Here is a 14,842-nt window from a genome sequence, read left to right as displayed (position 1 = left end):
CCTGCCCGACCCTGCTCCACTGCTGGCTCCGTCCCTCTTACTGTCCCAGTTGAACAGTTAGTTGTAGTCCGACTGCTGTATAACTCAATTTTCTGTTCTTTGGCTGTGTCTTTGTTCTCCAAACCTTGGTTGTGGGAGAAGGACAGTGTTTCCACCTATGCCTCCATCTTGGCGGAAGTCCTGGAAATCGCGATGCCCAAGCACAGGCCACACCGCCAGAGGAGTCTCGCAGAGGAGCTTTTTTTTTTTTTTTTTTTTTTGCTTGGACCTCTAATATAATAGATCCAGAAGTAACACTGGGCATCCTTATTTTATTCCTGATTTTTATAAAGTATACTTGTAGTATCTAATTAGAAGTTGTGTGTGTATGTTAAGAAAACCTTTTGAAGATTAAGTTCCCTTTTTATTCCAGCTTTGAGTTTTCCATGAGTGGGCACAAATTGTATTGAATACTTATTCTGAATATATTAAGATAATTTTATGAGTCTTCTCCTTTAATCTGTTACTGTAATAAACCACATTATTCCATTTTATTTTAATTTTGAAATATATTTTAAAAGTATAGGAATATATGACAATTTAACCAATGATTACCAAGCAGAAATTCTTGTAACCACTGTGTAGGTCGCGAAATAAAACATTACTGGCCTGGCTGGTGTGGATCAGTGGATTTAGCACAGGCTTGAGAATGGAAAAGTCACCAGTTCTGTTCCCAGTCTGACACATGCCATGGCCAGGTCCCTGGTTGGGGGCTGTTGGGGCCCTGTAAGAGGCACTCTCACACAATGGTGTTTCTCTCTCTCTGTCTTCCTTCTTTCCCCTCCCTCTAAAAATAAATAAAATCTTAAAAAATAATAAACTATTACTAATACTTCAGAAGCTCCTGTGCCCTCTACTAGTTAGGATATTAAATGTTCAGTTTATGTTCTTCTACATATGTCCTAGGATGTATAATATGCATATTTAAATTAATAAGCCCAAATTTAGTAACTACCCTTCTGTATAAGTCTAGTCCATTTGCTTTAACTTCATTTACTCATTTTTTACTTGTGTTAGCGTTGTGGGGTTTTACAAAACCACATTTTTCTGTAATTTTTTAACAATGTTTTTGCTGAGTATAGAATTTGAGGTAGGTAACTGATTTCTTTTAGCACAGTCATGATAATGTCCTGCTCCTTCTGGATCCCATTGTCATTGAGAAATCAGCTATCATTCCTTTGAGGGTAGTCTTTGTGTTTTCCCTGAGTCATGTTTTATAATCATATTGATTTGAGTGTTCTACAGTTTCACTGTGATTGTATGTCTCACTAATAAGTTGGGATCCTTAGTTGGGAAAATATTAGTCTATATGATATTAATTTTCATTGATTTTTCTTTTTAAAATATTTTGTTTATTTATTTACTTTAGAGAGAGGATAAGGGAGGGAGAAAGAAAGAGAGAAACATCGATGTGCCAGAGAAACATCTGATAGGGTTACCTCTCACGTGCTCCCAACTGGGGACCTGGCCTGCAGCACAGGCATATGCCCTGCCTGGGAATTCAACCAATGAGTGACCTTTTGGTTTGAGGGACTACACCAACCTACTGAGCCATACAGGTCAAGGCAATACTAATTTTTAAAAATTTGTTGAGACTCAGTTTATAGCCTAGTAAGTAGTCCCATTTTCATAAATGTGCCTTGTACCTGCAAATTAAATGTGTATTTTCCACTTGTCACAATGACAGTTCAATCAGAAGTAGTTAGAATTTTCATACTTTTTCAATTTCTCTTAACTTCTGCTAGTTTAACATTATGAATAATTTCTCCAGTTCTTTTCAATTATATCTAATTTGATATTAAACACATCCATTGAGTATATAATTTCAATTTTTATATTAGTTCTCGAATTTTTATTGGGTCATTGTTTTCAAAAGTAATATCTTGAAAATTTTCAAATTTACAGAGAAACTGCAAAAAATAGTAAAGTGAACTCTCAGTACTTTAGCATATATCTCTTAACAATAATATTTTTTTATTTAATCATTCACAATACAAGCTTTTCTTCCACCACTCAGAGCAAAAGCATAGTTTGTTTATGGTCTTTCTATGAGGGAAGTAATTTTTCTAGTTTAGCTTTTTTCAGAATGTCACTTTGAATGGACCCCAGGTTTATCCCTTTTTTTTCCCTCCATACATAACTTACATGAGTATTTCTTGCCCCAGCCTGCTTGGCCTGTCAACACCCAGCACTTAGGCCCATTGGTTCTCAAAGTGTTGGCCTTAGACCAGCAGCATCAGTATCACCTGGGGGTTTTTGAGAAATACAAATTATCAGGCCCTATCCCAGCCCTACGAAATCAGAAACTCTGGGGGCAGGGCTCAGCACTCGGCACATTTCATAAGTTCTTTAGGTGGTTCTTAACAGTTCTTTATAGACTAGGAGTGGCACACTTTTTCTGTGAAGGCCAGATAGTAAATATTTTGGGCTTTGCAGACCATGTGGTTTCTGCTTAGACTAATCAATTGTGTTATTGTAGCCTTTAACAGTGTGTCAATGAATGGGTGTGGCTGTGTTCATAAAGCTGCATTTACCAAATCTGGCCGGGCTGGATTTGATTGGTGGGCTTTTGGGTTTCCAATCCCTGCTTTAGTCCATCAGAGGTCTGCAGATGACTTCAGGCAGCAGTTGGCTTTAGAGCGCAGTTGCTTTGCAGAATTTGTCTTTCTCCTCCTATTTTTATCCCCTGAGAATTTTTCTCACGTTTCTGTTCAACTGAGCATTTAAAGATACACACAGATTTTTAAAAAATATTCTTTATAGAGAGGTTTCTCAAGAATCCTAGTCAGAAATGGGAGTCTGTTTTTAGCCTGCTTTTCATATCATACAACCTTAACATTTTAATTCATATAGACTATAACTTAATTGTAAGGTACTTGATCCACAAGTACCTAACATTGAATTGTTTTAGAATTAGAGAACAGGAGAGCTGGAAGGGCGTTCTAATCTCACCTTCTGTTTCTACTGAAACAGAAACTGATGTTCAGAAAGGTTATGGAGACTTGCCCAGGTTGCATAATTATTAGTCATTGTCAGAGTCCTCACTAGAACCTGCAAGGGAAAGGTAACCTTGCGCCTTCAGTGTCAGCACATGAAGTTCTGAAGTTGAAAGAAAATAATTGTAACCTGATTTTTTTCCTGTTGTAATTTTTTTTCTGATTTTCTCCCATTTCAGGCTGGGATAGAAAATCGTCAGCTGGACACAGTAAATTTCTTTTTGAAGAGCAAGGAAAATCTTTTGAATCCATCCTCCAAATCTTCTGTACCTGATCAGTTTGATCAATTTCCATCTCATTTATATTTAAGAAGTAAGTAAAATAAAGATGTCTACATTTGTTGTTATTGTTGTATCTTTTTATCACTTTCAAATTATTGTTGTGCTTTCTGATGATTTCTTTACTTACCAAGACTCAATCATGAGGTTTTATTTACTTTGTGAAAAACTGAGTTGTAAGAATCTAAAAATGTTCTAATTCTAAGTGAGGTGTTTATTGTTCATATCCTGTACTGTGCTGTGTTTTTAGAATGCAAGGAAGAGGTGATCTTTCAAATTGAAGAGGTTTTTATTCAAGAGAGAATAAAATTTGTTTGCACAATTGCCTACCCTTGTAACTGTCAGAGATGTACAGTGACAGTACAGCCGGCTGTGTTATGGATTGGGACTTGTTATAAGAATTTTCAGCCTGACTCATCTGTTGAATTACCAACACTTTTTCAAGAATTTGGCTTTCATTTTTAATAAACATGAAAGTTAGCTTTTATTTTTGGACCAGATAGCCGTACAGACCCTCTCCTCAGAGTAAAATGTATTTTCTCCTTGTATATAAGGTTTATAATCTTACAGTTTTTCTTTTTTTTTTTACCTATTTTTCAGTTTTATTTATTTATTAAATTTTTTAAAAAATTTATTTTTTAAATTTAATTCTTGTTCAAGTACAGTTTTCTGTATTATATTCCCAGTTTTTCTTACTTGATACATTATAAACATCTTTCTTGTTAATAAAAGATTTGCTTATTAGCTATGGGATTAGTGAACATTTGGTCCTGTCCAAAACATTTATGGAGACTTTCGGTTAATGCAAAGGTCCTCAAAATTTAGTCATGTCCAAAATATCCACAGAGACATTTGATCCACAGTCAAAGGTCCTGGAAGTTTGGTCCTGTCAAAGACCTCAGTGATCATCTTGGTCCATGCCCAGGGGTCCTTGACCTTTGATCCTGTCAGAGTATCCATGCTTGGGAAATGTCCCTGGGTTTAAACAGCCCATAGCATTTGTTCATACTTTTGGTTTACAGGATCATTACCTAAAAATACTATCACGTTTTATTGGTCCAATAATTGTGTTGTGGCTGTATTGCCAATAATAACCCTTTTTGCCTCAGTAGCCTAGCTGGTCATGGCACATGGTGTTAAGGTAAATGAGTTGGCACGAACCAAATGTCTTTGTGGACATTTTGTACAGGATGTTTATGGGAACATAAAATTTCATTGAATAGTTTCTACTATAATTTACCCAACCAACATTATTAGACATTTGGATTGATTCAATTTTTACTGTTATTTTCAGTGCGCTGTAAATGCTGTGTCTGTAATATTTCACATATATATAGTTAATTACTCAGGATAAAGTTTTAGATGTGGAATTTCCATGTCAGTGAGGTATACATTTTATATTCTTAAATGTTTTGATAAATTGTTCTTCAGAAAAATTTTACCAGTTTGTATTCTGGTTATATGAAGAAAATGACAACCTGCTTTTCCCATCAATGTAGAGTTAGTTCTCACTGAGAATGTGGATTAGAAATTTTCTTTTTTGAAAACATTCTGTTTTCATGAACACAAACAAGTGTGGTGATTTCAGGGGCTGAGTGGGTCAGTGGAGATAGAAGAGGGTATGGTGGAATAAATAAATATGATAATCAAAAAAACCTTTTAAAAATTCTCTCTTATTTTGAATACAGAGTTTCATCTCCTCCCTTTTGAATTGCTAACATTTTTATGCTCCATTTTTTTAATCTGCTCAAATTTATAGAAAACAGCCTAGTTTGTAGTGGGGCTATACCAGTGATTATATGGTCGTTATTTACTACTGCTTTTTGGTGGTCTGTAATTTCTCATGAGTTCACTCTCACCTGCATTGCTCTGCCCCAAAGGGAGGGGGAATGAGTCTGGAAATAAAAAGCATGGGAATAGCTTTACCTGCTCTCCCAGAGGAAAACCCATGTTTCCAATGCTTGTCACTCACACAGACACAGTCTTAGAGCTGATACTGAGATAAACAGGAATCTTTCATTAGGGCCTGCAACTGGCAAATGGAGGATTCAGGGGTCCACACTCCTTGCTTGTACCTGAATGTGTAAGAGCATGGTTTTGGAATCAGACAGGCTTAAGTTAGAATTTTGGCTCTGCCACTTCCTTTCCAAATTAGCTTGGGCAAGTTAAGCTCTCTTAACCTCAGTTTCCTCATTTGTGGAAAGGGTAGGGCTATAACACCTACCTTTCAGGTTGTTCAAAGGAATAAATGAGATAGCATTTATAAAATACCACGTACAATACTTACAATACAGCAAAATGATATTTAATAGTAATACCAGTAAATAAAGACTAGTAGTAAGTAGAATTGCTAAAGTCTGCAGGTAATAAAACTATAAAAGTTTTGTGAGCTTTTTGAGAATAAGAAATTGGTCCTTGTTTTATGTTTTAAAATATTGCCAAATAATATTTTTTAAAAGATTTATTTTATTTATCTTTAGAGAGAGGGAAAGCAGGGGAAAGGGAGAGAAACATTCCTGTGTGGGAGAAGCATCGATCAGTTGCCTCTCATACACCCCAAACTGGACCTGGCCCACAACCTGGAATGTGCCCTGACTGGAAATCAAACCTTTCAGCGCCCATCCCACTGATCCACACTAGTCAGGGCGCAACATGGTATTTTTGGATATGTACATTTTATTGGGAGTATCCTGGTGTTCTTCATGTTAATTTCTTTGGTTCTTTCTCAGATGTGGAAGAGCTTACACCAGCATTGGATTTACTTTGCTTAGCAATAAGAGAAAGTGACTCTGAAACCCAAAGCAAAAACTTCTCAGAACAATTGCTTAATCTTACACTGTCCTTCCTTAACAAGCAAATAAGGGAGCTTTTTATTCACAACGAAGGTAAGAATAACAGCAAGGAAAGGTGCAATTGTCATATTCCTGTGTCAGAACAGAGATATAAGTGGGCCTACTCCAAGAGAGTGTGTAAGTCAGTGGAGTGCCATTTGTGAAAGTTGGGTAAAATCAGTGTGTAACTGGGTGAGTGAAATGAAAGTTGACAAAAAGGCCTAATCATTGTGAGAAGGTTATATTACATCACAGAGCTACTTGAGGAAAAGCTCAGATATTTTTGTTTAAAATTTTGAAAACGGTTTGAATTTTGAGGAAAAATTCAAATGAGGAAAAGCTCAGATATTTTTGTTTAAAATTTTGAAAACAGTTTGAATTTTGGCATTTTCTAGGTTTATACCAGTTTGTGATATATTCTCTTCCCTTTTCTATACACACATATTTTTATATGTGTATAAAATTGGTATGTTGGTGTTTTCCATAGAGTTAGATGAATATCTACAAAAAGGAGTGAACATTTTGACCAGCTATATTAATGAACTGCGAACCTTCATGATAAAGTTTCCTTGGAAGCTAACAGATGCTGTAGATGAATATGATATAAATGAAAATGTCCCCAAAGTGAAGGAGAGCAGTATATGGGAGAAACTCAGCATTGAGGTAAATATGAGTAATTGTCACTTCTTTTATTTGCCAGATTCGGAGGATCTGAGAAAACAATAGAAGAAACCGAATCTAGACTCTGTACACTCTGATTAAGACACTTTGGCAAGGGTTTTAGGTCTTGTATATTTGGAGGTCTTTGGGCACAACTTCAAAGTTATGTTTTCAAGCTTTGTATATTTAATTCAGAACACAGATAGGCTCCCTCTTAGTGCCACATCTGCCTGCTTGGATCCAGTGATAAATACCCAACGCCGGACTGGGGGCCGCACTCCCTCAGCAACACGCCCTGAGTGGTGAGGGCCTGGCACTTCGGGCTTCAGCATGCTGCCTGATCTTCAGATTGCTGCTGGGGATTTAGTCTTAGGAAACTTGTATTTTATGACATCACCTGGAAATATACTTAATCTGAGTCCTATCTCTGATTCTAGTTAAGGTGTTTTGCCAGTTAAATTTTCTGTGCTCATCTGCTGGACCAGGGACTGGAAAATCCCTCCATCCACATGGAGAATATTGGCACTGGAAAGACAAAGGCCAAAATAGCTTAACCCAGCTGATCAGTAGCAATAGGGAGTAAAAGTGATAAGCTTAAGAGATTGCCAGTTTCAAAGGACTGCTGTTCTTGGGGTGGAGACCTGGGAAAGTACCTGATATAATTGCATTTGCTATATCTCTTATTCATTCTCTAGCCAAAAATTGCTTGATTCTTTCTACTTTATTGGGCTTCCCTTTTCCAATCTCCTTTGCAGGTTTCATCTCCTCTTCTCTCCTATTCCCCCCTTTAATGTCTTCCAAGCTCCATCCATGGTCCTCTGCTCTTTTTACTCAAAATCACTGATTTTCTTAATTTGAGGGGAGGTTATAGTTTACTTTGATGAAAACTGTGGACTCTCTCCAAAAACATACATGTGAATGTATGCCTGTGTTCATACACGCAATTTTGCACATGGCTTAATGAGATTTACAGACCCCTCTAAAGCTTCTGGTTAAGAATGCCTCCTTTCTATTCTCTCTTGGGTTTAGGTTTTCAGTTTATGGTTGATTTCTTCTTACTTGGATTATTGCAATAACCTAATGCCTCAGTATCTTGGGCTTGAATTCCTTTCAGTCCATTTTTCAGATTGCTGCCTGAATATTCATATATATATCTATATATATCTATACTCACCTCATACTTTTAAGATCCTTCAGTGCTCCACATAAGTTTCAAGATAAAATCTGTCTCTCACACACAATGCCCTTCATGATGGAATCTCTGCTTTGCTTTCAAGTCTTATTTGCTCTTCTCCCCAGTGTTTTTCTCCTGCTATATCAAGTAATTTGGAGTTCCCTGAAGACTTGATGCTGTTTCTTGCTTCTATGCCTCTGCACATAATTGTCTCTCTTTCTGGAACTCTTGTCTTCTTTTCTCAATATGCGGACCATTTAACTTGTGAAGCTTTTACCTCAGGAGTCATCTCCCACAAGGAAGCCTTTGCTTTGTTGTCTCTCCTCTTATTTAGGTGCTCCTCTTCAGGACCCTCCGCTCTAGCACTGGGATATCTGTGTCCTCTCCTGCATCATGCAGTACTATAATCAGTACTTTATTTGTGTGTCTCCCTCTGCTCAAAAAGCTTCTGGACAGTAGGGTCTGTGTTTCAGTCAACTTTATATCCCCTGTGCAAAGCCCCAAATCTAGTAATAGATTTTCTTTTTTTTCTAAGATTTTGTTTATTTATCTTTAGAGGGGAAGGGAAGGAGAGAGGGAGAGAAATATCAATGTATGGTTGCCTCACCTGTGTCGCCTGCTGGGAACTGGCTTGCAACCCAGGCATGTGCCCTGACTGGGAATCGAACCATGATCCTTGGTTCACAGGCCCGTGCTCAATCCACTGAGCTATGCCAGCCAGGGCTAGTAATAGATTTTCAATAAATGTCCTACATTAGGTGCTTGATAAATGTGTAAGTCCATGTTGATAATCATAATAAGGAAATAAAAAGGAACTTAAAAAGCAGATGTTTTTCTTTTTTTTCCTAGGAAGTTATTGCTAATGCCATTTTAAACAACAAAATACCAGAGGCACAAACTTTCTTCAGGATTAATAGTCATTCTGCTCAAAGACTCGAAGAGCTGATTAGAATAGGCCTAGATTTGGTCTTTGACAATTTGAAAAAGAACAATATAAAGGAGGCCTCCGAGCTTTTAAAGAATATGGTGAGTGACATAATTTATTTAATCTTAAAGTTCCTAAAGAACAAAATCTCTGCATACTTAATATAATTTCTGGTTGATATAAGAATCGATTTGTGCCTGCCTGTTCATTGGGAAGTCAGATTTGATTCTAGCCAGTGTGAATCTTTTATCTCATAGTTAAAATGGAACTACAGATATAACGAGGACATGCAGCCTTTTTATGTAGATGTGGTAGCATGAATGTTTTTATGACATGGAAGGCCTTATACAGGATCACACTTAGCCCTTTAAATATACAAAGACAGGGCTTAAATTTTTTAGTACAATGCTCAGATTGGAGCTAAATCGCATTTCTTTAACCTTTGGGTGTCTGGTCAAGAGGACACAAGATTTTCTCTGTTTGCTATGATGCAATAAACTCAACATGTATTGGCCACCTTTGGACCGCTATGACTGATTCGTAACTTCAAAAGGCCACAGTTGACTATGGCCCAGCCTTCCCTACCCCATAAGATGTAGACAGGAGCTCGAATTGACCTACTGAGTATAAAGTAAGAAAGCCAAAATTTTATCAAAGAAGAGAATTGATTTTTATTCATAGTTGTTTCATAGACTAAGAAATTTGTGTAGCTTTTACTGGGTAATACTGACAATAATACTAAAATGTTTTTTGGTCGTGAGAACTTTCTTGAAGATATTTTTGATTCAAGTTTCCATCATTTGCTCTCTGTTAGACTTGTTGCTTTGGTCAGAAGTAGACAGTGTTTCTGGTTTAAGGCTGCATGTCAAAGCCTGCACAGGGCCTCATCATTTCTTGGGGAACATTCTGTATTGTTCATGTGACCACTTATACCCTACATTTGAATTGTCCAGTTGCTTATACTTTTGCTTTGTGGGCCATGGTTTTACTTCATTTGAGGAGGGGAAGTCCTAGAGCTAGGGCTCCTGAACTAAGATGTGGCCTTCATCTTCATCATTAGGGTCTTACCCATGCTAACTTTCTGCAAGTGCAGAGGAGTGAGACTATGTCAGGGTTGTTATTTGCATTGACCTTTGTTTTTAAGTGAATCATCATAGCAAATACCAATAGTTTTGGTCCAGTGATAGCCTGGCATTCCCTTAAATTGTTTGCTGTGCTGCCTTTGTTCTGACAAAATGCTTAAGAACTTTAGGGAAAGGCTGTAAATATGTATGATAAATGTAGAAAATGAAAAAAAAGAAAATGAATGTTTACAACAGCAGGGAAGCTATAGAATTCTATATACATGTATAATAGGGTAGTTCTGTATCCAACATATATATTTATATTAAAAATAGCTTCATTACAAAATTATATTTTCTCTGTATTTATTATAGGGCTTTGATGTAAAAGACCAGTTGCTCAAGATATGCTTCTATACAACTGATAAAAATATACGGGACTTTTTGGTATGTAAATGTGAACCTGTGTAGTTTGTATTTTCTAGTAAACCTTGGTAAAACTTCAGAATAAATTATTTTAACATTCAAATAATATCCAGTAAGTAAAAGTAAGACAACTCTTTTGTCTTTTTAAATGATCATTTTTGCATTTGTAGTAAAAGACAATTTGTGTGAATATATACATTACCTCAAAAATTTAAAATACAGTTCTTAAATGGCATTTAATTTCATGATATTTGTTTTACAAATGTGCTTGATTTTTGTGAAGTCACTTCTTTAATTACTTTTTATTCAAGGTTGAAGTTTTAACAGAAAAAACATATTTTTCTGAAAAAGAAAAAAGAACTATAGACTTCGTCAATCAAGTTGAAAAGTTTTATTCAGAACATTTGCAAGAAAATATGCAGATCCAGTCCTTTCCCAGGTAGTCTCGTTAGTCCTCTTTTGATAATATGGGAAGAATATTTTAGATAGTGTATAGTTTTTAATTGTTAATGAGCATGGGTTTCTTCTGTAGAACTGAGCTTACATTCTTTTTTTAAAGTATTTTTATTGATTATGCCATTACAGTTTTCCCAATTTTTTCTCCCTTTATCCCCACTCTGCCCTGCCCCCTCAACCCTCCAGCATTCCTTGCCCCTTATTAGTTCATGTCCATGGGTTGTGCATATAAGTTCTTTGAGTCCTCTGTTTCCTATATCATTTTTTATCTGTCCCTGTCTATTTTATGGCTACTAATTACGCTTCTTCTTCCTTGTACTCCCCCCCCCCCCCCGCCCAATTCCTCCCTTCCCACTCCCCACTGAAATCCCTCCATGTGATATCCATTTCTTTGATTCTGTTACTGTTCTAGTTGTTTGCTTGGTTGTTTTTTCATTGTTTTTCTTTAGGTTCATTTGTTGATAGTTGTGAGTTTGTTGTCATTTTACTGTTCATGCAAAGACTATACTTTCAGGGATCATTTCTATAGTTCATTACTGTTCATGTTTTTTATCTTCTTTTTCTTAGATAAGTCTCTTGAACATTTCATATACTAATGGCTTGGTGATGATTAACTCCTTTACCTTGCCAGACAAGGTGCTTCCCAGGAAGCACTTTATATGCCCTTCCATTCTAAATTATAGCTTTACTGGATGGAGTAATCTAGGTCCTTGCCTTTCATGACTTGGAATACTTTTTTTTAAAATCGATTTATTTATTTATTTTATTTTTTAAAAATGTATTTTATTGATTATGCCATTACAGTTGTCCTATTTCCTCCCATTCATTTGGAATACTTCTTACCAGCCCCTTCTTGCCTGCAAGGTTTATTTTAAGAAATCAGCTCATAGCCTAATGGGCACTCCTTTGCAGGTAACTTTCTCCTTTCCCCTCACTTCTTTTAGGATTTTCTCCTTATCTTTAATCTTGGGTAACTTAATGATGATGTGCCTTGGTGTATTCCTTTTTGGGTCCAACTTCTTTGGGACTCTCTGAGCTTCCTGGACTTTCTGGAAGTCTATTTCCTTGGCCATATTGGGGAAGTTTTCTTTCATTATTTGTTCAAATAAGTTTTCAGTTTCTTGCTGTTCTTCTTCTCCTTCTGGCATCCCTATAATTCAGATATTGGAACGTTTCAGGTTGTCCCAGAGGTTTGTAAGACTCTCTTCACTTTTTTGAATTCTTGTTTCTTTATTCTGTTCTAGTTGGATGTGTATTTTTTCCTTTTGTTCCAGATTGTTGCTTTGAGTCCTGGTTTCCTTCCTGTCACTGTTGGTTCCCTGAATATTTTATTTCATTTTGGATATCTTTCATTTGTTTATTCATTTTTCAACCAAGTCAAATCAGCTCTGTGAGCATTTTGATTATCAGGGCTTTAAATTCTCTATCAGACAGGTTGGCTGTGTCCTCATTGTTTAGCTGTCTTTCTGAAGTTTTGCTCTGTTCTTTCATTTGGGTCATATTTCTTTGTCTTGGCACACCTGGTAAGTTGTAAGGGGGCGGGGCCTTAGGCAAGCCTCCTTGCTGTACTGCACCACTGCCTGTCGGGGAGGGGCCGGAGCTCACCTGCTTGTCCCTAGCATACTTTCTGATGGACTCTCGTGTGAGACTGGGAGTTTCTCCCACCATACCAACCCTCGTATCAACTCTGAGTCTCAGTTTCCCCTTAAGTCAGCCCCTTCCTCACAGCCTGCTGCCTTGCCACAGCAAACCCCACCACCAGGTCTACCACCTCACCACAGTTTTTCTCCACCGGCCAGGCCACGTGGTCCACCACCTTACTGGTCTGGTTGTTCTGACTGATTTTTTCTTTAATTCCTTGGTTGTTGGAGTTCCATGCAGTTTGATTTTCTGGCACTTTTGGTTGTTCATTGATTTTAGATTGGTTGTTACCCTCCTTTTGGTTGTGTGAGGAAGCAAAGGGTTTCTTTCTACACCTCCATTTTGGCCAGAACCAGCTTACATTCTTCATGAAGATAAAACTTGTTACCATCCAGAAGGAACTCAGGAATTTCCCAATATGTATGTGTGTGCGCACACACTGGAATAAATACAAAATTGAGAGTATTAAAGTATGTGTTCTCCAAAAGCATAGAAGTTTTTTAACAGATATAAAGAAATGATGCTTTTTCCTCCAAAATTAAAAAGAAATTATATCATTGTTTTAGGTATTGGATAAAGGAACAAGATTTTTTCAAGCATAAATCTGCTTTGGACTCATTCCTGAAATATGATTATAAAGATAAATTTGACAAACAGAACCATAGAATTGCATTAAATTGGGCTCAGTGGTGGAATCAGCTAACACAAGAATCCATCCTTCTTCCCAGGATAAATCCAGAAGGCAAGTATGAGAGAGCCTGAAATCTGAATATATTGAATGAATATTCAGTTAGACATTAGTATATTTTGGTGGTATGTTTCCACTGTAGAATTCCTTTTGGGGAAAAATATTCAGTTGATTAGATGCAAGTCATGCCCTGTCTGGTGTGGCTCAGTTGGTTGGAGCATCATCCCATAGTAGAAGGATTGCGGGTTTGATCTCTGGTCCAGGCACATGCAGGAGGCAACTCACTTATGTTTCTCTTTTTCCCTTACTCTGTCTCTAAAAAGCAATTTAAAAATATCCTTGTGTGAGATTTTTAAAAATTCAAGTCATTAACACCTCTTATCTCAAGGTTATTTGTAAGGGACTTATAATGTAATAGTGAAAGAAAAAAGCTGTATGGTTCAGTAAATTGAGATTTCAAGGCTGAGTTCTTTATTAAAAAGATTTTATTTATTTTTAGAGAAAGGGAGGGAGAAAGAGAGAGAGAGAAACATCATTGTATGGTTGCCTCTCATGTGGCCCCCACTGGGGACCTGGCCCAAAACCCAGGCATGTGCCCTGACTGGGAATTAAGATGGCGATGCTTTGGTTCACAGCCCATGCTCAATCCACTGAGCCACACCAGCCAGGGCTTCAAGGCTGAGTTCTTTTTCCTGCCTCAAAGTGACATTCTTTACTTTTCCAAATCATCTTTGAGTTTTTTCTTGTGTAAACTGAAGGTCTGTATCACATTGGGGCTCTGGGGAATAATTAACAGTGGTAATTTATAGAATGTTAAATTCATGTTCATTATTATAGCCAAAGTTTTTATTTATGTTAAGAAAAAGAAAAGGGAAAAAGAAGGCTGATAAGCTAGTTCTCAAGTTTCATTTAGCCTCTGTACTAATAAGAAACAACATTTAACAACTCTTCCTCCAGCTAAATATTAATTATAAAATGAAGAGCAGCATAAAAAAGGAAAATAGTAAGGGAAGCAGAAGGCCTGAATAATTTATATGTGTAAATATTTGTCCATATATTCATACTCAGTTGATTAGTGTTGAGTTTTGTGTCAGTAATCATAATTCATTGCTATTTTAAAATGTATTTTGTCCTTAATATAGAATACAAATCATATTCTCCCGAAGCCCTCTGGAGATACCTTACAGCTCGCCATGACTGGTTAAGCATTATCTCATGGATTGGAGAATTTCAGACCCAGAATAATTATTCTTCACTTCAGCAGACTAAATGGCCTCCTCTGACTGTTGATGTCATTGATCAGAATACTTGCTGCAACAACAGCATGAGGAATAAAATTATAGATGAGCTGGCCAGGTACTATAACTGTGGGGAAGAGCAATAAAGAAAATTCTGTAATTTTTCCTTTGATACGCCACAAATACAGTGGGATGTTGTTTCATAGTATTTTAAAATTGAGGTTTTAAAATCTTACGCATTTAGCATAATGTGGTAGTGAATAGGCTCTCAAATTTCAGATGAAGGTATGTGCTTTGGTGTAGAAATATGGTGAGCTTTCAGAGGGGCTACAAGGACCAAGTGGCAAGAGCTGGATGAGGACAGCTTAGCGTCATGTGATGTCTCCTACCCTCTTCACTGCACCCATATCCATGTATGGTCTTGAACTA

General features: G+C 36.9%; 1 protein-coding gene across 1 annotated transcript in view; it reads left to right on the top strand.

The window, feature by feature from the left end:
- SPG11 (SPG11 vesicle trafficking associated, spatacsin) overlaps positions 1-14,842 on the top strand; it is a 112,640-nt gene that overhangs the window by 27,087 nt on the left and 70,711 nt on the right. The window contains exons 8-15 of the mRNA XM_037054510.1: positions 3,215-3,347; positions 6,043-6,198; positions 6,632-6,807; positions 8,828-9,004; positions 10,340-10,411; positions 10,702-10,829; positions 13,054-13,229; positions 14,318-14,531. Of these exons, the coding sequence (XP_036910405.1) occupies positions 3,215-3,347; positions 6,043-6,198; positions 6,632-6,807; positions 8,828-9,004; positions 10,340-10,411; positions 10,702-10,829; positions 13,054-13,229; positions 14,318-14,531 (1,232 nt within the window). The remainder of the gene's footprint in view (positions 1-3,214; positions 3,348-6,042; positions 6,199-6,631; positions 6,808-8,827; positions 9,005-10,339; positions 10,412-10,701; positions 10,830-13,053; positions 13,230-14,317; positions 14,532-14,842) is intronic.

Source organism: Sturnira hondurensis, unplaced genomic scaffold, assembly GCF_014824575.4.
Source record: "Sturnira hondurensis isolate 20B ecotype Veracruz unplaced genomic scaffold, ASM1482457v3 Scaffold0008196, whole genome shotgun sequence".
NCBI lineage: Eukaryota > Metazoa > Chordata > Mammalia > Chiroptera > Phyllostomidae > Sturnira > Sturnira hondurensis.
This window is presented reverse-complemented; position numbering and strand designations above follow the sequence as displayed.